This window comes from Bombina bombina, chromosome 2 (assembly GCF_027579735.1).
Source record: "Bombina bombina isolate aBomBom1 chromosome 2, aBomBom1.pri, whole genome shotgun sequence".
NCBI lineage: Eukaryota > Metazoa > Chordata > Amphibia > Anura > Bombinatoridae > Bombina > Bombina bombina.
In genome coordinates, this window is record NC_069500.1 from 697,468,395 (window position 1) to 697,488,595 (window position 20,201).

At 40.5% G+C, this 20,201-nt stretch overlaps 1 protein-coding gene across 1 annotated transcript in view; it reads right to left on the reverse strand.

Annotated features, from left to right (window-relative positions):
* Nucleotides 1-19,845, reverse strand: part of PLPPR1 (phospholipid phosphatase related 1) — a 219,640-nt gene extending 199,795 nt beyond the window's left edge. The window contains exon 1 of the mRNA XM_053700630.1: nucleotides 19,783-19,845. Within this exon, the coding sequence (XP_053556605.1) occupies nucleotides 19,783-19,845 (63 nt within the window). The remainder of the gene's footprint in view (nucleotides 1-19,782) is intronic.
* Nucleotides 19,846-20,201: the final 356 nt, after the last annotated feature.

Genomic DNA, 20,201 nt, shown 5'->3' on the forward strand with positions numbered 1-20,201 from the left:
TTTATTTTAGTACTGGCAGACTTTCTGCCAGTACTTAAGATGGCGTGGACAATTGTGGGGTGGGGGAGGGAAGGGAGCTGTTTGGGAGGGATCAGGGGGTCTGATGTGTCAGGTGGGAGGCTGATCTCTACACTAAAGCTAAAATTAACCCTGCAAGCTCCCTACAAACTACCTAATTACCCCCTTCACTGCTAGCCATAATACATGCGTGATGCGCAGCAGCATTTAGCGGCCTTCTAATTACCAGAAAGCAATGCCAAAGTCATATATGTCTGCTATTTCTGAACAAAGGGGATCCCAGAGAAGCATTTGCAACCATTTGTGCCATAATTGCAAAAGCTGTTTGTAAATAATTTCAGTGAGAAACCTAAAATTGAGAAAAAATTTAAGTTTTTTTTAAATTTGATCGCATTTGGCGGTGAAATGGTGAAATGGTGGAATTAAATATACCAAAATGGGCCTAGATCAATACTTTGGGTTGTCTACTACACTACACTTAAGCTAAAATTAACTCTACACGCTTCCTACATGCTCCCTAATTAACCCCTCAAAGCCATATAAGTCTGCTATTTCTGAACAAAGGGGATCCCAGAGAAGCCTTTACAACCATTTATGCCATAATTGCATAAGTTGTTTGTAAATAATTTCTGTGAGAAACCTAACTTTTGTGAAAAAGTGAACAATTTTTTTTTTATTTTATCGCATTTGGCGGTGAAATGGTGGCATGAAATATACCAAAATGGGCCTAGATCAATACTTTGGGTTGCAGTGGCATTTAGCAGCCTTCTAATTACCAAAAAGCAACGCCAAAGCCATATAAGTCTGCTATAATGGCATGTCTGGCACACAGTGTTGGGGCAAGGGTCCATCTGACCACTGATACCTGGTCTGCAAAGCATGGTCAGGGCAGGTATTATCACCTACACTGCGCACTGTGAAGCGGGCGTAACCCTTACACTGCCTGATCGATACAACATCATACCTGATGTTTTAAAGCACGTTATTCCAAACAATTTAGGAATGTTAGGTGATTTATGCCCTTTATGGATTAAAACTAGACTCTGCATCAACTATGTAATTTTCCATGGGAGTTTTGCCATGCATCCCCCTCCGGCATGCCACAGTCCAGGTGTTAGTCATCTTGAAACAACTTTTCCATCACTATTGTGGCCAGAAAGAGTCCCTGTGGGTTTTAAAATTCGCCTGCCTATTGAAGTCTATGGCGGTTCGCCTGTTCGCAAACTTTTGCGGAAGTTCGCGTTCCCCGTTCGCTAACCCAAATTTTTAGGTTCGCAACATCACTACCTGCTAACCATCAATAGCTACAGTCTTAGTTAAACATTATCATGAAAAGGTAGCACATCAAGGTCGTCATTTCACTGAAGGTGCTCTACGTTCAGCAGGCTTGTGGATCATTAGAGCTAAAAAACTAATTTCCAGTGTTGTTCACAAGTGTGTCACCTGTAAGAAGCTGAGAGGAAGGCTGCAGGAACAGAAAATGTCAGATCTCCCAACAGACAGACTTACTGTAGCTCCTCCATTCTCACATGTAGGGCTTGATGTTTTTGGTCCTTGGAATGTAGTATCTCGTTATACTAGAGGACACTCTGCAGAGAGTAAGAGATGGGCTATGATGTTCACTTGTTTAAGCACTAGAGCAGTTCATTTGGAGCTGATTGAATCTATGTCATCTTCAAGCTTCATTAATGCTCTGAGAAGATTTCTCTCCCTTCGTGGACCAGTTAAGCAATTTCGATCTGACAAAGGGACAAACTAACTCAGATGATCCTGAGATTCAAAACTATCTACTGGATCAGGGATGCACCAGGACTTTCAATGCCCCCCACTCATCTCATATGGGAGGAGTGTGGGAGAGAATGATTGGTGTGGCTAGACGTATTCTAGACTCAAAGTTGATGCAAAGCGAAAACACTCGACTGTCCCATGAAGTGCTTACTACATTGATGGCTGAAGTTACAGCTATAATGAACGCTAGACCATTGGTTTCTATTTCAACAGACCCTGAGAGACCTGAAATTCTTACACCAGCAATGCTCTTGACTCAAAAGGCCTGTGCAACATCAGCTCCACCTGGTGAGTTTACCTTGAAGGAACTTTACAAGTGCCAGTGGAAGCAAGTTCAGAATCTTGCTGAAACCTTTTGGAAACATTGGTGGCAAGAGTACCTGTCATCACTCCAAACAAGAAGAAAATGGAATGAGGAGAAACCAAATGTTCAAGAAGGAGATCTTGTATTGTATAAAGACTCTCAAGTAAAGCGCAATGAATGGCCAATGGGTCTTATTGTAAAAAACATTCCTAGTGGTGATTGTAAAATTTGCAAAGTAGAGGTCAAAATCATTAAACAAGGGACTGCTAAAGTATACCTTAGACCTGTGTCAGATTTAATTGTTCTTTTTCAAAGTAAAGAGTTATCTGGTTGAATTTAATAATAATTTATAGATCATGTAATAGTGGTATATGTTTATACTAGGCGGGGAGTGTTCTGTCTATTATATGCTTATTATGTTGATGACATCTGGTGGTTTCATGTTGCAATTACAGCTTGGTTCCTCTCAAGAATGAAACAGGAAGTGTTAATAAAGTTTGTTAATAAAAAGTTTTACTTTCAGTTTCTCAGCAGCCATCATAGCTTCAAGAAGCATGGAAATCAGCTCTTCATATTTGCCTCTAAATATACATATGCATGTAAGTTATTTATTGTTTGCTAAGAGTTCATTGTACATTTGAATTGCATTGCTATTTGCTGTAAGGTTTAAATGTAAGCTCTCTGTGTTAGAAACATGTATTATTGTATGTATTATAAGCACCACGTGTAACTACATATTGTAATTTAAACTTTTCTTATTGCATTGCAGTTTTACAAAATAACTATTCAGAAGTAAAATCAGTTTGGAATAAACACAAAGCTATTTCTGTCTGGTTTGTTAACTAGCTGTCTAGCTATCAGTTAGTGAGGACAGTACAGTCCCTAACTTACACTTATGGCTTCTATTAATGTGTGATATGTTTGATCACACAAATTCACTCTACACTATTATCACCAAACCGAAGTTGAGAGACTTCCGGTACATTGAAATGCATAGATGCGTTCCACACTTGAGCACAGTATTTGGACACATGTGGGGTATAACACTCTGAAGCTTAATAATCTTTTCACACAACAGTTTGCTACACATATGAGTGTTAATGTCTTTAGAATATGATTACACAATCTATTGTTTTATTCTTATATTGTATTGTAATTAGATTATGTTATTTATTAAAACAACTGGAAGTGATGTAACTTCCGGTTTTAATGGAACGCATGGCGTGCGTTCCACCATACTACATAGGAACTATATCCTGAGACACAGGTGATTTGTTTTATGTATTAACTTGATTGTTTGAACACTATATAAGGTTGAGATGTGACACTGGTTTTTCATTCTGATGAAGGGGTCTGTGTGAACCCCGAAACGTTAATAAACACTGGTTTTGATCCACTATTGAGAAGTCCTGAGAGTGCTTTCATTTACTGATAGATATATATTTATATATATATATATATATATATATATATATATATATATATATATACAGTATATATATAAGACCAACAGAAGAGGGAAGGGCGCACAGACACAAGGATTCTGGTGCAGTATGTAATGTTTTCACAGACTTATACACTATTATAAGTCAAATGCGTACTCACTTGTACCAACCTCAACATATGAGGTATGATGACAGCAGGGGAGCTTCTCACAGCCTGTCAGATCCTCTTAGTCAAACTGCTTTGTCTCTCCCAACAGAGGATGAGTTACCATTGTCATCGGTGGCTGGTGGAGGAGTCTATAGTCACTGCTGCAGAGGGAACATCCAGTGATGGCTTTAGAACTTGGATATGCTATCCTGACATATAAACTTCTCTGTATAGCTCCTTATATTAGTCTAGTAGCTTAACCCTTCAGTGCTCTCTGCCACTTCTACATAAGAACTTTGCTAAGTGGACAAGCCAGCTGCTGAGCTTTTCGATAACGGTTCATCTTCTGTTGGGAGAGACAAAGCAGTTTGACTAAGAGGATCTGACAGGCTGTGAGAAGCTCCCCTGCTGACATCATACCTCATGTGTTGAGGTTGGTATAAGTGAGAACACATTTGACTTATGATAGTGTTTTAAGTCTGTGAAAACATTACATACTGCACCAGGATCCTTGTGTCTGTGCGCCCTTCCCTCTTCTGTTGGTCTTAGATTCTGCTGGGAATTCCCTCGTTTGGTATTCACTTTGCTTTGGGGATTAGGCTGCGAGACATCCTGGATTTGTTTATTCTACATATCAACTAAAGACTGATTTTGTGTCATACAAGAGGACTGTACAAATATCTACAGAGACTGGTGTGCTTTCATACTCCTTTAGGGACCCCCCTTTTTTTTCTATAGCGCTAATACTTACTCTGTTTTTATATATATATATATATGTCTGTAAATACATATATACACATAAAAATACATATGTACACACACACATATATGTATAGTACATATATATATAGTGATAGGAATCCCCGAGGGGAACAGGAAAGGAGGCTGATCCATGACCAAGAGGCCTTGTTCAAAAGGAAAGTTTATTCAGCAAGTTGCAAGTGCACAGGTGAATAGGCAAACGTAACACCTGACGCGTTTCGCGCATGCGCACATGCACTTTATCATGTGCGCATGCGCGAAACGCGTCAGGTGTTAAGTTTGCCTAATCACCTGTGCACTTGCAACTTTGCTGAATAAACTTTCCTTTTTAACAAAGCCTCTTGGTCTCGGATCAGCCTCCTTTCCTTTTCCCCTCGGGATTCCTATCACTACATACAGCGGATGGGATACCGCTATTGGCTGTCTGAAGTTTCGAGCCCTGCCTCTGCAAATAGGAGCCGCATACCTTTACTTCACTTTGGGATCCAAAGGACCTTCTGTGCGACGGCGCGCAGACCTCTGACATCAGAGTGAACCGTCTACTGAGGACGGCGTGTGGGGTCGACACGGCCATTCCCTGCTGACGGGACTGGCGGGCTATCTGCCTGCCCTGGATCATCGGTGGAAGTTGTCCATGAGCAACATAGACACGAAGCAGTCCAGCTCATTGCACAAAGGAGTTCTTTTATAAACGTTTCACACTTGTTTGGTTCATGGCTCCTTCTCTATGCAGCGGGGACTAGATAAGTATTGGCTACACTTATTGTTTTTCCAGTGACTTATCCTGGACTTTTCTTACTATAACAGGTTCATATGCTGCATCATTACACATTGCTCAGCACAATTGCGGGACTCATTGTAACTACTTAGCTTGAATTACTATCCTGCAGATGAACATTCATCAATACTTTGGAACTGTCCATTAAGTGACTATAGCTGATCTTGCTTGCACTATTCATTTGCTAACAGCTTTTTTTCCTTATGTATGTTATATATATATACATACATATTTAGTTATGTATATGTATGTATCTCTATGCTAAAGCCCTTTACATGCCTTTTTTTTCTAACACCGGAAACCTCATATCTTTGAGCTCTTATAACCTTTTTTTTTTTTTTTAAATTCTTTTTATTAAGGACAAAAGAGAAAGGACAAATATGATTACAGTTTTACATCAAAGACGGCATAATCATGAGGAAATGACCCCTTGTACAGTTAAGTAAAGGTAGGTACAGTAACAGATAATGCCATGGAGCATTCTCTCATGTCCCATTTTTTTTTTTTTGGTTTTAAGTTACAAAGCAAAAGGAACAGATGTGGTTACAGTTTTACATCAAAAACAGCATTCTCATGAGTAAGTGAACAACTGTACAGTTAAGTATAGATAGATACAGTAGCAGATAATACCATATAGCAATCTTCCATGTCACATTTCTTGATTTACAGTTATTCTTTCTTATCCTTTAATTGGTAATAATTTCCTTTAACTTTCCCTCTCCTATCCCCCCCCACTCCCCCCTCCCAGAAATCAGACATAACCTAACTACATTTAAACTCAAACTCAATAACCATATTTTATAATCTTATAATAATAAAACTGCTCTAGATCTTACTTTGTGGTATATAGAAAAAAAAACAAAAAAAAAAAAACCCTCTCCAACTCCCTAGATAGAGATGTTCTCTCTCTCCTCCCCCCCACCCCCTCTTGTCTGTTGCAGGAAGCTCCACTCACCTCTCAGAGAGGCTGTCAGCATGTATTCAGTATGGGCAAAGGGGAGCAGTAACTGTTTTTGTGAGTCCATAGTTAGGGTTTCAATATATTTCCGCCATTTAGTAATAAAGTGTCTAAGTCGTCTGTCGGTGTCCATCTTAGTGTCTAGCTGTTCGGTTATCAGTTGTTTGTGTACGCTGTGTTTAAATGCACTAAAGGTAGGAGCAGCATTCCCGGTCCAGACCCTAAGAATAGTCTTTCTGGCGATTAAAATTATGGTAGTTAGTATTGAGATGTGCCTAGTGTCTTGTTCCTCCCAATCCAAGAAGCAAACTTGCTCCACTTCTAACTTAACCCTGATTTTGATGACATTTGTGATCCAGTAAGCTATCCTACCCCAGAACTGTCTAACTCGTGGGCAGGTATAGAAGTAATGAAGAAAATCCGGGTCGTCAATCCCGCACTTACTGCACTTATTTACCACCCCGAGCTTCCATTTAGCTAGCCTTCGTGGGATAATGTAATCTTTATGCAGCATTCTGATCTGGGATTCTCTCAGTGTCATAGATAATGTTGCCCTTTTAACGTTCTCTATACTGTGTTGGATTAGTTCTAACATATTTTCCCTTTCTATTTGTCCCCTCCATTTGCTTTCTAATAGTGTTAAATGCTTAGATTCAACCTGGTTCAGCAGTGTTCTATATATCCCCGAGATAGAAAAGCTTCCAATCTTGAAAGAGGAGACCGACGCGCTAAATACGGGCGGTTCCCAGAATTGTGGTTCTTCCCTAATTAGTTGACTGACATAATGCCTCAACTGGAGATAGGCGTAAAAGTGGGTCCGAGGTAGCCCATATTGAGTCTGCAGCTCCTCAAAAGACCTGACACATTTTCTAGGGATGTCTAAAGCATCCCCCACCGAACATAAACCCTTAGCTTCCCAAATGGTAAATGGGGAGGTATCCATTCCGGGGGGGAAACAAGTGTTATTTCTCAACGGGGTTAGTCTGGGGGACACGTGCCGTCGGCCAGCGTGACCAAGGGCTAGTCGCCATGCTCTCAATACATCCCTATAGAGAAAGCTATCTCTGACCTCCACAGGAATGTCATTAAGTGGGGCGTATGGCAGAAATGAGGGATCAAATCCCCCCAAAGCATTTCTCTCTAGTTCATACGTATAAAAGTATTCTGTTTTTAGTTGCCAGTCCAGCATGAGACGGCTTAGTGTTGCCCAGTTGTATAGCTTCAGGTTGGGAAGACCCAGTCCACCAGAGGAGGGTCATGCATATAATTTCATTAGAGCTATCCTGGGTCTGCCTCCCTTCCATAGAAACTTAGATAGGGCCTTTGTGTATGTCGCCAGATCTTTTCTTGTAATCAAGAAAGGTAGCATCAAGAGGGGATACAGGATCTGTGGTAAGATAACCATTTTTACCAAGTTGATTCGTCCTGTGAGAGAGACTGGTAGGTTTCTCCACCCTTCCAAGGTTTGGGCCAGTTCACGACACACCTGTGTAACATTATTACTGTATAAGACTTGTCTGTTGGTGGACAATTGAATGCCCAAGTAAGTCAAAGTGTCTTTAGCTTCCTGAAACGGATAGGAGCTTGTCTGCGCCTTACGCTTTCGAAGCCACAGGATTTCCGATTTCGTTTTGTTTATCCTGTATCCTGAAAAGGACCCAAAGGCCTCAATTGTCGCCAGGATTTTTGGGATGTGCTTTGCTGGGTGCTCCACAAAGAGGAGCATGTCATCCGCATATAATGCTAGATGCATTTTCTCATTTCCCAGCCTCATACCTGGATATACCTTGCGTAGTTTAACAGCCAACGGTTCTAAGGCCAAGTTAAAAAGGAGGGGGGATAAGGGACACCCTTGACGGGTGCCCCTTTGTAAGGTAATACGCGGTGAAAACAAGCCATTCGCCATGATGGAGATCCATGGGGCCCTGTAAATGGTCCCGAGAAGCCAAAGCGTCGCATTACATCCAGCAAGTGGCTCCACTCCACCCTATCGAAGGCCTTCTCCGCATCCAGGGATAGCAGGAAGGCCTCCAGCTTATCTAGTGCTGTGGGAAGTTCCGAGTCCTTTTCATAATGCGCTATGGCATGTAACACCCTTCGCACATTAGTTACGGACGTTCTGCGGCACATAAATCCGGTCTGATCTGGGTGAATAATGTCGGTCAAGATTACTTTCAGCCTGTCAGCCAGGATCTTCATCAGTATCTTGTAATCCGAATTGAGTAGGGAGATGGGACGATAGGACTCAGAGAGCCCCGGGTCTTTCCCAGGCTTCGGAATCAATGACACATGCGCCATTGTAAACGTCTGAGAGGGAGGTGCCAGCTCTGTATAGTATAGATTGTACAAAGTAGTCAGGGTAGGTGTAATCTGGGTCTTCAGCATTTTGAAGAACTCAATAGGGAGGCCGTCGGGGCCTGCTGCCTTCCCGTTGGACATGGAGGATATAGATTTTAAAATTTCCTCAGGAGAGATAGGTGAGTTGAGGGCCGTCACCTGTTCTTCCTTGAGTTGTGGGAGATCAAGATCTCTCCAAAAGGATGTTACAACCTCCTGGGGTGGCTTCGCTTGGCTAGCATATAGGGTGGTATACATTCCATGCATGTGTTAGATGCTTGGAAAAAGCGTCAGAGGTGTAAAGGAAGCTTGGGAATCAAAGCGTCTGCTTATTTGCAATCACGGTACCGACCGCGAGGAGAAGTTCAACTGGGGCATGGTCAGAGACCACCACGTTGTGGATTTTGGTTTTAGTAATCCTTGGAATCATGCTAGAGGATGTCATAAATAAATCTATGCGTGACAGTGTTGGGGTAGCTCTAGAGATACATGTATAATCTCTACTTTCCGCATTCCTTAACCTCCAAACATCCACTAGCTGTAAGGAGTTAGAGATTCTAGAGAAGATTTTGTGTTCAAAAGTGCCATTGCATCCCAACCGACGCCCCTCCGCTATACGTTCCGGATCTCTCATTCTATCGCAGACGGGGTTTGGAGATAAATTAAAGTCACCTCCGAGGATAATCTCGGAGCCCATGAAAGGCATAAGTGTTTGTATAAGTCGTGTCCAGAAGGCTGTGGATTTACAGTTTGGGGCGGATATGTTGCATATTACTAGCACCTTCTGATTTATTCTAACCTTAATTACTAGAAATCTGCCCTCCTTGTCCTTAAGTGTGTGCAAGATTTAAAAGTTCCCTCTCTTCCCAAACAGTATAGCGATGCCCCTACTCGAATTAGTGTAAGAGATATGTTTCACATCCCCCACCCAATCCCTCTTCAGTTTCTCATGTTCTACTTCAGATAGGTGTGTCTCCTGCAGTAGTGCAATGTCAGTTCCTAAGCGTCTTAAATGTGTCAGTATAGTATTTCTCTTAGCGGGAGAATTAATCCCCCCTACATTCCATGATATAAATCTTACCGCCATCTACGTGATGTCGCACCAGTACCCTGTGAGGGAGGAGGAGAGAGAAAAAAAAAAACCACAACCCTTCTCACCTTCCTACTTGTATCCACAATTGGGTCACACACACTGTGCATTATCCTAGACCTAAGCACGCCTGTCATCTGCAGCTCTGAAAGGGAATCTGACAGATTACAAAGCATTCTAGAATGGAGTTTGCATTCTACATCTTCTTTGCAACGAACATTTAAACTAATGCATACTGGATACGCCACATCCAGATATAGAGCCAATGATCCATTCCTGAGAGAGAGTATTAATTCTTTGGCTGCAGTATTTAAAAAGAGTAGCATATACAAATAGGTCCTATAAACAACAGTGAGCATACAAGGTGTGTGAGAGTGCTTACTTAAACTAAGTAACAGGTCGCATATAGCCAGTGCAACATAGGAAAGCATAACATAACGAGTCAAACTGTTTTCCCTATTAAACATAGATATTAAACACATTGATATAACAATAAACTATAGCGGTTAGGGATAAAGTTAACCTTTACCCCTGGTATAAAATACACAGTTACCATCCTCCCTCCCCCCCACCTCTCACCCTGGGTCAGAGCGGGATGATCTGGGTGAGTCTGCACCTTCCCTGTCTCCCACACTATTTAGATACACGTTGGCTTCTTGTGGGGTATCAAAAAATTTAGGGCCGGAGGGGGTCAGAAGCTTCAGTCTAGCGGGGTAAAGGAGGTACACTTTTCTCCCTTTTCTATTCAATTCAGAACATATTGGGGAAAACTCTCTACGCTTTCTCATTAACTCAGAAGAGAAGTCTTAAAGATTAATAGCTTAGAGCCGTCAAACAAAACAGGGGAAGCTTTCCTAAAGGCTCGCAGCATCTCCACTTTAAGCTGAAAGTGTAGCAACCTGATCATAACCTGTCTGGGTTGGGTATTACCCCTATCAGTTTGTCTCTCTGGGCCTATTCTGTGCGCTCTTTCTACGCTGCCTTTGAACACAGCTGGTGTTATTTTTAAGAGCCTAGGTAGGGTCTCCTCTATGAAGCAGATAAGATCTTTGGGTTTCACACTCTCAGGGATACCTAGTATGCGCAAGTTATTGCGGCGAGACCTGTTTTCCAGGTCTTCTAATCTTTGGTGCAGATTAATGTTTTGCTTCAGTAGGGCATCTAGCTGTGTGTCGTGTGTTACTGAGGTATCCTCTAGCCCTGACACCCTGTCCTCTATTTCGGTGAATCTGACAGAGAACTGCTTCATCTCTCCAGTCAGATGGTCTAGACCTCTCTGGAGGTTTTCCATTTTTGGGAGAAAGATAGAGGAGAGCTGCTGAACCACCGCATGGGTGTCTATGGAATTTGCAGCAATTTCCTGCCCACCAGGTGTTGTTTCCTGCAGGTGGTCAGCAGCTCCCCTGTTCTTGTTTACATTTTTATTTTTGCCTGACATTTTTCTCCCAGACAGGAATCTATCCATGTACCAATGCAGTGTAATCTAATGGCTTTTCAGTGAGTAAATAGCAAAAACAAAGCATACACATGAAAAAAGAGAGATAAACACTGTGTAGATAGACAAAACCATAAAGAAACAAAACTTATAAACCCCTCTCAGTGTCTTGAAAAGTATAGGCTTCAGTGCATTTTGATCTTCCAGGAGAGCCCAAAATCAAAAGTTATTCTCCTATGCGTTAAGTCCAAAGTCACAGCCTGATTAATTAAGGCTAGCAAAGTGGTTAACCAAGGTTGTGAAGAGGGTGGCTAATTTTTCAGTCTCGGTGTATGGGTTTCACTTAAAATTGTAGGGGGTAAGCCTTTCCCTCACATCCAGACTGTGGCCCTGTCTATCAGAGGCAATCCAAGAGTCTAGCCCCCACACCACTCGCTATCTGGATGATATTCCCCTCTATCAGATATGAAAAAGAACAGTGTGTCTGGTCCGGTGTTGTACAGGCAGGGGCAGTTTAAGCAAAATGGTGAGTCCTCCAGCTAGGGGGGTGTAATGATTCTAGTGATGGGGTGTTCTAGCCCCTGGCAGAGACGTGCCTTAAGGAGATATGTAGCGGGCCTATGCTGGGGTGCATGTAAAGTACTTTACCCTGTCTTCGTTTCGTCTCAGGTGGTGAGCTGCTTCACTTTATTCCAAATGCTGTCCGGAGGCAAATAGGGGATCAGCCAGTTGTGCAGCAGTGAATGGATGTCTGTTCCTGTCTGCAGTGTGGGAACTGAAGCAGCCGGCTATGCGTGAGGCCAAGATGGCGCCCAGGGCTTTTCGCGCCAAATGAGGATCGCTGCTGCAGATAGAGTGAGCCTGCTCTTGTAATGCGATAGCCTCTCCCTCCACTCCTCAGCTCCTCTCAGGTCCCCACTGGCAGGTGGGTGCAGAGGTTTTCTCACCCGAGCTCCGTCTTTCCTCCGTCTCTCAGTTTACCCCTGTGTGGAGCATAGGTATGCGTGGGGTAGGGGGACGGTCCCGTCACCGCTGGGATACCGGGTTGTTGCTCAGGAGGAAAAGGCGCTGCCCAGCTTTCTAGCTCTCTTCGGGTTGTAGCAGGCTCCTTATCCAGATAATACCGCCTTGCCAGAGTGCGGTATTGCAGAGTTTGCACCCGGTTGCGTCTCCGGAAACAGATCCACTCCCGTGGATAAGACCGGGTTAGAGATGGTAAACGATCCTCCCGCAAGCCCACTCCGATGGCTCGGGTCAATCTCTCAAACAGGGGTATGCTGCCAAAAAGCCTGACTGGTGCAGGCGCACGTTTATGTGCCGGTATGCTTACCGGGGGGGCGAGATCCTTATAACCTTTTTATGCAATATTTATTTTAAATATTTTTTATTAGACAGTGTTATTATGAGTGTAACTGTACTTTTGATGTGTGTGTGAATTTATATAGCCCATAAAATTCTTTTTTTTTTTTTTTTAAATGTATAGCTTTGCTTATTTTTAAATAACATTGCTCTGATTTTCAGATTCCTAGCCAACCCCCAAAGTTTTAGGAGAATACCGACTTATACCTACTCCAGCTTGCTTCTGTTTGTGTAAAGAGTCTTTCTATATGCAAAGGAAGGGGGAGGGGGCAGTGTCTGTTATTTCCCACTTGCAGTGGGTGTTCCAGTAACATTTTAAACAGAACTAAACTGGAAGCTTCTAAGTAAGTTTTTAAATGTTTTTATACTGGATTTTTGTATCAGTATCTGTGCATCTTATTCTTTATAGTAGTGTCTATTGCATGCAGTTATATGAAAATTGGTGTTTACTGTCCCTTTAAGGTCTGTATAAATACCTTCTACCAGAGAGACAAAACAGAATGTAACTGTGCACAGAAATGCCAATAGTTGTATGATGTTATGGTTTGTGCAAAACACTTTTAATGTGGATAAAAGGAACTAAGAAATATAAAATTGCTATTCATGGTTCAATCCATCGGGGCCGATTTAACATTGTCTGTCCGACATGATACGCTGTAGCGTATCATGTCCAACAGCCATCGCTGAACGCCGACAGCATAAGCTGTCGGCATTTAACATTGCAAAAGCAGTTCTGGTAAACTGCTTGTGCAATGCCGCCCCCTGCAGTAAATCAATCGGCCGCTAGCAGGGGTGTCAATCAGCTCAATCATATAGGATCGGGCGGATTTCAGACCGCAGCCTCGGATGCGGTGGACCAGTTATGGAGTAGCGGTCTTAATTGAAGGCTCGCGTGGAAACTGGGGCATCAAGGTCCATTCGGCCCTTGATAAATCTGCCCCATTGACTGAGTGCTTGATTTTTGTAAAAGAGCATTTTCATATTCATGTTGTTTTGTTTACAGAATACACACAGTGGACTCTAAAACATAACCAATTATTTAAAGGAACAGTTAAAACCTTGGGATTGCTTACATAAAATGTTTAGTTATGTGTAATGAAACAAATTTGCAATATATGTTAATTATTTATTTTGTCCACTTTTCATGTAATTTATCTCTACATACTGAACAATTTCTAATTCTCAGAACTTGTAATGCACGTTGCTGACTTTTCAAGGCTAACCCTGCTACATGGCTGAGCCCTAAGTGACTTTAACAGATAACAACAGCAAATCAATGCACTTTATACTAACTGCATGACTATGGTTAGTCTTGCTGTCAGTGGACTAAAGTCCAGATTGGCTCCTCCAAATAATGCAAAAATAATTGCAGTAAAAAGGAAGATACATTGTTTTAAAAATGTTAAGAGTTGGCTGATATGGTATTCTATTGCAACACAACATAATTGTCTTGTATACTTACAAGGTGTTTACTGTACCATTAAGCCCAAATTAGCAATATATTGTGCTCCGTTTATTATCCTGCAGATGGACAGACTCCCAATTAGGGAATCTATGCCCCTGAGATCACAGAAAGTTAGTAGTATTGTGCTACCGTATTTATTATTGCACAGCTACTCATGCAATGCCACCCAGTGTTTTTGTGCGTCCAATCGCACGCAAGCAGGGGTTTTATTAATCACCCCAGTCAGACCAGTGTGATTTTAAACCACCAGTTTAGAGTGTGTGAAGAGGCTAAAAACAGAGGTCTGGTGGCCGCTGCCTCTTAAAGGGACATGAAACCAATTTTTCCTTTCATGATCCAGAAAGAGCATGTGATTTTAAACTACATTCCAATTTACTTCAATAATTTAATTTGCTTCCTTCTCTTGTTCCTTATCTAGATAAGCTCAGGAGCAGCTAGGTTCTAGCTGCTGATTGGTGGCTGAGTGTATATATATATATATATATATATATATACCAATTGTCATTGGCTTACCCATGTGTTCAGTTAGAAACCAGTAGTGCATTGCTACTCCTTTGAATAAAACTTTGAATAAAATTGTATGTTCTATCTAAATCATGAAAGAATCATGAAAGAAAATTTTTGAGTTTCATGCATCCGCAGCTTGATAAATGGATCCCATTGTGTATTCTTCCAAAAACAATTTCCAAATGGCACGCTTTGTTATTTACTGTCTTCATTAAATATAAGTAGGCAAATTAAGGTTTTCACATATATTTTTAACATGAAATTTACCTTATGTGAAATATTTTAACAAGATGATTAATAACAAAACACTCAGCTAGATTACGAGTTTTGCGTTATGAGTGAAAATGCCTCATAACACTGCTTTTTCACTACCGCTGCTATTACGAGTCTTGTAGGTATAGCTGTACCGCACACTTTTTTGGCCATCACGCAAACACTAAAAAAAAATTATTAACCCCTAATCTGCCGCTCCGGACATCACTGCCACTATAATAAACATATTAACCCCATAAACCGCCACACTCCCACATCGCAAACACTAGTTAAATATTATTAACCCCTAATCTGCTGTCCCTAACATCGCTGCAACCTACATTACTGTTATTAACCCCTAATCTGTTGCCCCCAAAATCGCCACCACCGAACTACACTTATTAACCCCTAATCTGCTGCTCCCAATGTCGCCGCCACTATACTAAAGTTATTAACCCCTAAACCTCTGGCCTCCCACATCACTAACACTAAATAAAATTATTAACCCCTAAACCTAACCCTAAGTCTATCCCTAACACCCCTAACTTTAATATAATTAAAATAAATCTAAATACAAATTACTATTATTACCTAAATAATTCCTATTTAAGACTAAATACTTACCTGTAAAATAAACCCTAAACTTGCTACAATATATCTAATAGTTACATTGTAGCTATCTTAGGTTTTATTTTTATTCCAGGGGTACATTTGTATGTATTTTAACTAGGTAGACTAGTTAGTAAACAGTTATTAACTATTTACTAGCTGCCTAGTTAAAATAAATACAACGTTACCTGTAAAATAAAACCTAACCTGTCTTACACTCACTAACACCTAACATTACACTAAAATTAAATAAATTACATTAATTAAATACAATTAACTAAATTACAAAAAAATAAACACTAAATCACACAAAATAAAAGAAATTATCAAATATTTAAACTAATTACCTAATCTAATAGCCCTATCAAAATAAAAAAGCCCCCCCAAAATAAAAAAAAACCCTAGCCTACACTAAACTGCCAATGGCCCTTAAAAGGGCCTTTTGCGGAGCATTGCCCCAAAGAAATCAGCTATTTTACCTGTAAAAAAAAATACAAACAACCCCCAACAGTAAAACCCACCACCCACACAACCAACCCCCCAAAAACAAAACCTACCTAAAAATCCTAAACTCCCCATTGCCCTGAAAAGGGCATTTGGATGGGCATTGCCCTTAAAAGGGCATTTAGCTCTTTTTCTGTGCCCAAAGTCCCTAATCAAAAAATAAAACCCACCCAATAAACCCTTACAGTTTTTGAAGACCGGACATCCATCCTCATCCAGCCGGGAGAAGTCTTCATCCAAGAGGGCAGAAGTCCTCAACGAAGCCGGGAGAAGTCTTCATCCAGACGGCAAGAAGTCGTCCTTAAGGCAGGCAGAAGTCTTCATCCAGACGGCATCTTCTATCTTCATCCTTCCGACATGGAGCGGCTCCATCTTCAAGACATCAGACGCGGAGCATCCTCTTCTTTCGCTGGCTCTTCAAGAATGAAGTTTACTTTAAATGACGTCATCCAAGATGGCGTCCCTTGAATTCCGATTGGCTGTTAGAATGCTATCAGCCAATCGGAAATTAAAGGGTAAAAAATCCTTTTGGCTGATGCAATCAGCCAATAGGATTGAGCTCCCATTCTATTGGCTGTTCCAATCAGCCAATATAATGCAAGCTCAATCCTATTGGCTGATTGGATCAGCCAATAGGATTGAAGCTCAATCCTATTGGCTGATTGCATCAGCCAATAAGATTTTTTACCCTTTAATTCCAATTGGCTGATAGAATTCTATCAGCCAATCGGAATTCAAGGGACGCCATCTTGAATGACGTAATTTAAAGGAAACTTTATTCTTGAAGAGCCAGTGAAAGAAGAGGATGCTCCGCGCCGGATGTCTTGAAGATGGAGTCGCTCCACGTCGGAAGGATGAAGATAGAAGATGCCGTCCGGATGAAGACCTGCCCACCTTGAGGACGACTTCTTGCTGCCTGGATGAAGACTTCTCCCGGCTTCGTTGAGGACTTCTGCCCGCTTGGATGAAGACTTCTCCCGGCTGGATGAGGATGGATGTCCAGTCTTCAAAAACTGTAAGTGGATCTTCGGGGGGCTAGTGTTAGGTTTTTTTTAAGGGTTTATTGGGTGGGTTTTATTTTTAGATTAGGAACTTTTATGGGCAATGCCCATCCAAATGCCCTTTTCAGGGCAATGGGGAGCTTAGGTTTTTTGGTAGTTTTTTTTTTGGGGGTGTGGGTGGTGGGTTTTACTGTTGGGGGTTGTTTGTATTTTTTTTTACAGGTAAAAGAGCTGATTTCTTTGGGGCAATGCCCCACAAAAGGCCCTTTTAAGGGCCATTGGCAGTTTAGTGTAGGCTAGGGTTTTTTTATTTTGGGGGGGGGCTTTTTTATTTTGATAGAGCTATTAGATTAGGTGTAATTAGTTTAAATATTTGATAATTTCTTTTTTATTTTGTGTAATTTTAGTCTTTATTTTTTTGTAATTTAGTTAATTGTATTTAATTAAAGTAATTTATTAATTTTAGTGTAATGTTATGTGTTAGTGTAACTTAGGTTAGGTTTTATTTTACAGGTAAATTTGTATTTATTGTAACTAGATAGTTAGTAAATAGTTAATAACTATTTACTAACTAGTCTACCTAGTTAAAATAAATACAAACTTAGCTGTGAAATAAAAATTAAACCTAAGATAGCTACAATGTAACTATTGGATATATTGTAGCTAGCTTAGGGTTTATTTTATAGGTAAGTATTCAGTTTTAAATAGGAATTATTTAGGTAATAATAGTAATTTTTATTTAGATTTATTTTAATTATATTAAAGTTAGGGGTGGTAGGGTTAGGGTTAGACTTAGGGTTAGGTTTAGGGGTTAATATATCTATTTAGTGTTAGTGATGTGAAAGGCCAGAGGTTTAGGGATTAATAACATTAGTATAGTGGCGGCGGCGACATTGGGGGCGGCAGATTAGGGGTTAATAAATGTATGTAGGTGGCGACGACATTGGGGGCAGCAGTTTAGGGGTTTATGATTATAATGTAGGTAGCAGCGATGTCTGGGGCGGCAGATTAGGGGTTAATAAGTGTAATGTAGGTGTCGGCGATGTCAGGGGCAGCAGATTAGGGGTGTTTAGACTCAGGGTTTATGTTAGGGTGTTAGGTTTAAACATAACATTTTCTTTACCCATAGGAATCAATGTTGCTGCGTTACGGAGCTTTACGCTCCTTTATTGCAGGTGTTAGGCTTTTTTTAAGCCTGCTTTCCCCATTGTCTATGGGGAAATCATGCACGAGCACGTAAAACCAGCTCAAAGCAGCGCTGGTATTTGTGTTCGGTATGTAGCTCAACGCTGCCATATTGCCCGCTAACGCCGGGTTTTTGCAAACCTGTAATAGCAGCGCTATTAAAGGTGAGCGGTGGAAATAACTTGCAAGTTATTACCGAGCCGCTCATAACGCAAAACTCGTAATCTGGCCGACTGTTATTCTTTTTTGATAAATGCTGGAATTAGTGTAATGGAAAATTTCTAAATCAAAATTAAATATTTTTCTTCCCAAAGTTCTATGATTATATTAACTGTTTGTCAAATACATATTCAGTAGGTGATCTTTTTTTTTTTGTTGCACTTTATTTTTGTTTGTAATTACTCCAAAGAATTCCGGAAATCAAATATTGCACTGATGTTTAATAAATGCTGCTGAGCATGACTAATTGGTGACCAACTGTGGCACATTATGTAACATTTTGTAGGCAGTCCAGAAATATATTCTGAGATTTTACTTTGTTTCTTTCTATTTGAGGTGAAATACATAATTCCACTATTTATGCTATTTTATTTCAACTGAATTAAATAAACAGTTTAAGATAATGGAAGACAGTACTAGACTTCATGTGAAAGCAAAAGGACAGTTGAAATAGGAATTATGGTAACTTTTCAGCAAGGTATAAACAAAAATGTATTGGTCTCAAAACACACTTATCCTAAATATTCTCAGCAATTCCAATGCAAAAAGTACAAAAAGTTTGATTAGCCTATGGGAACAGTGGTAGGTTCCCCTTTGGTCTGTTCAAGAGAATTCTGTGTGCACCTGAATTACATTTATATTGACATATTTTTAATGACATGATTGTCTCAACTTGATATTGTTGTCCCCTACCAGCTGGCTCTTATCCCAGCACTGCCTTCACTAGATCCTGTCTACTCATCCAGTTTTTATCCCCTCTGATAAGTTCGAGAGCTCTTTCTTAAAGTGCTTTTCTACCATATCTGATTCTAGTCTCTCAAAGCCTGCTCCGTCCTCTGATCTCTCCTCCCTTGTAGGGACAAATGCCTTCATGAGTGTGTATATAAATGTGTGTAAAGAACAGATAATGAGTCTTATGATCAAAAACTCGAAGGCATGGAGATAAATCACGCCAAATCTTTGGGGGGGTTTGTAAGCATTATTTTACAATGTAGGTATCTCTCCTTTACATCCAGAACTCTGCATAGAGATAAACAACTCCCAGGAAAAAATGTGCCTTTTTAAAAATCTTTGAAGGACCTTGTGGTACTGACGAGACATTAGATCATCTCGCCAGAGTGAAGAGGTTTAGATCTTCTGGCTCAATGTGTTAAAGCATATGGCTAAAGATGTGTGTTTAACTATTGCTCAGTTAATGTATGTGTACATAGATGTGTATGTGCATTTGGCAATAAAGGTGTGTATGTGTGTGTCTGCGTACATGCTTGTGTGTATATGCTGCTATGGCCGTGCTAATAATGTGTTAATGGATAAGATTGTGTCTATATTTGTACATTTATTTGCATATGAATATTTGATAGTGTTCTGAAAGCTAGGGAAGTATTTTTACAGAGGCACCTTTTATTCCCACTATAGATCAAGATTTATAACAAAATATTGCATAAATTATGCTTCCTCAGTCACAGTAAGTATTAGACTTTTCATGCTGATACGATGAAAAATCAATGAAATTCATCACACAACATCTGAATATGAATTTCAGCATGAGTTGTTTACTGAGCAGTACTTGTCACCATAGCAACACTGCAGCTATTAAAAGCCCAAGCAATTTACTTACCTCCACAAAGATGAAGCATGGAATAATTGAGAAACTACGATGGGTGTTATTTTCTAAAGCCATTTCGTACTGCTTTCTGACACCACAAATGCCTGTAAAGGAAGAAAGTAATATATTTAGTCAATTTCCAGGTTTCTGTGGTTGTAAAATAGTCATTTGTTAAAGCCTTACCATAATGACAGTTTGCCACTAAAAATTATTTTACTTTTATTAACTGTCTTTCTGATTAAAATCAGAAGAAGCAAATTAGCAAATATAAACATTTTATGAACAGGAATAATACTTTTCCTGTTTCCGAGTTTAGACACATTTTGTATCCAATTCTGAAAAAAATAAAGTACAAGCAGGGTACAGCAGCAAACACAGGGCACGGATCAAATGGTCAGCCAACCCCTCAGTATAATATGTGAAGAAATGTT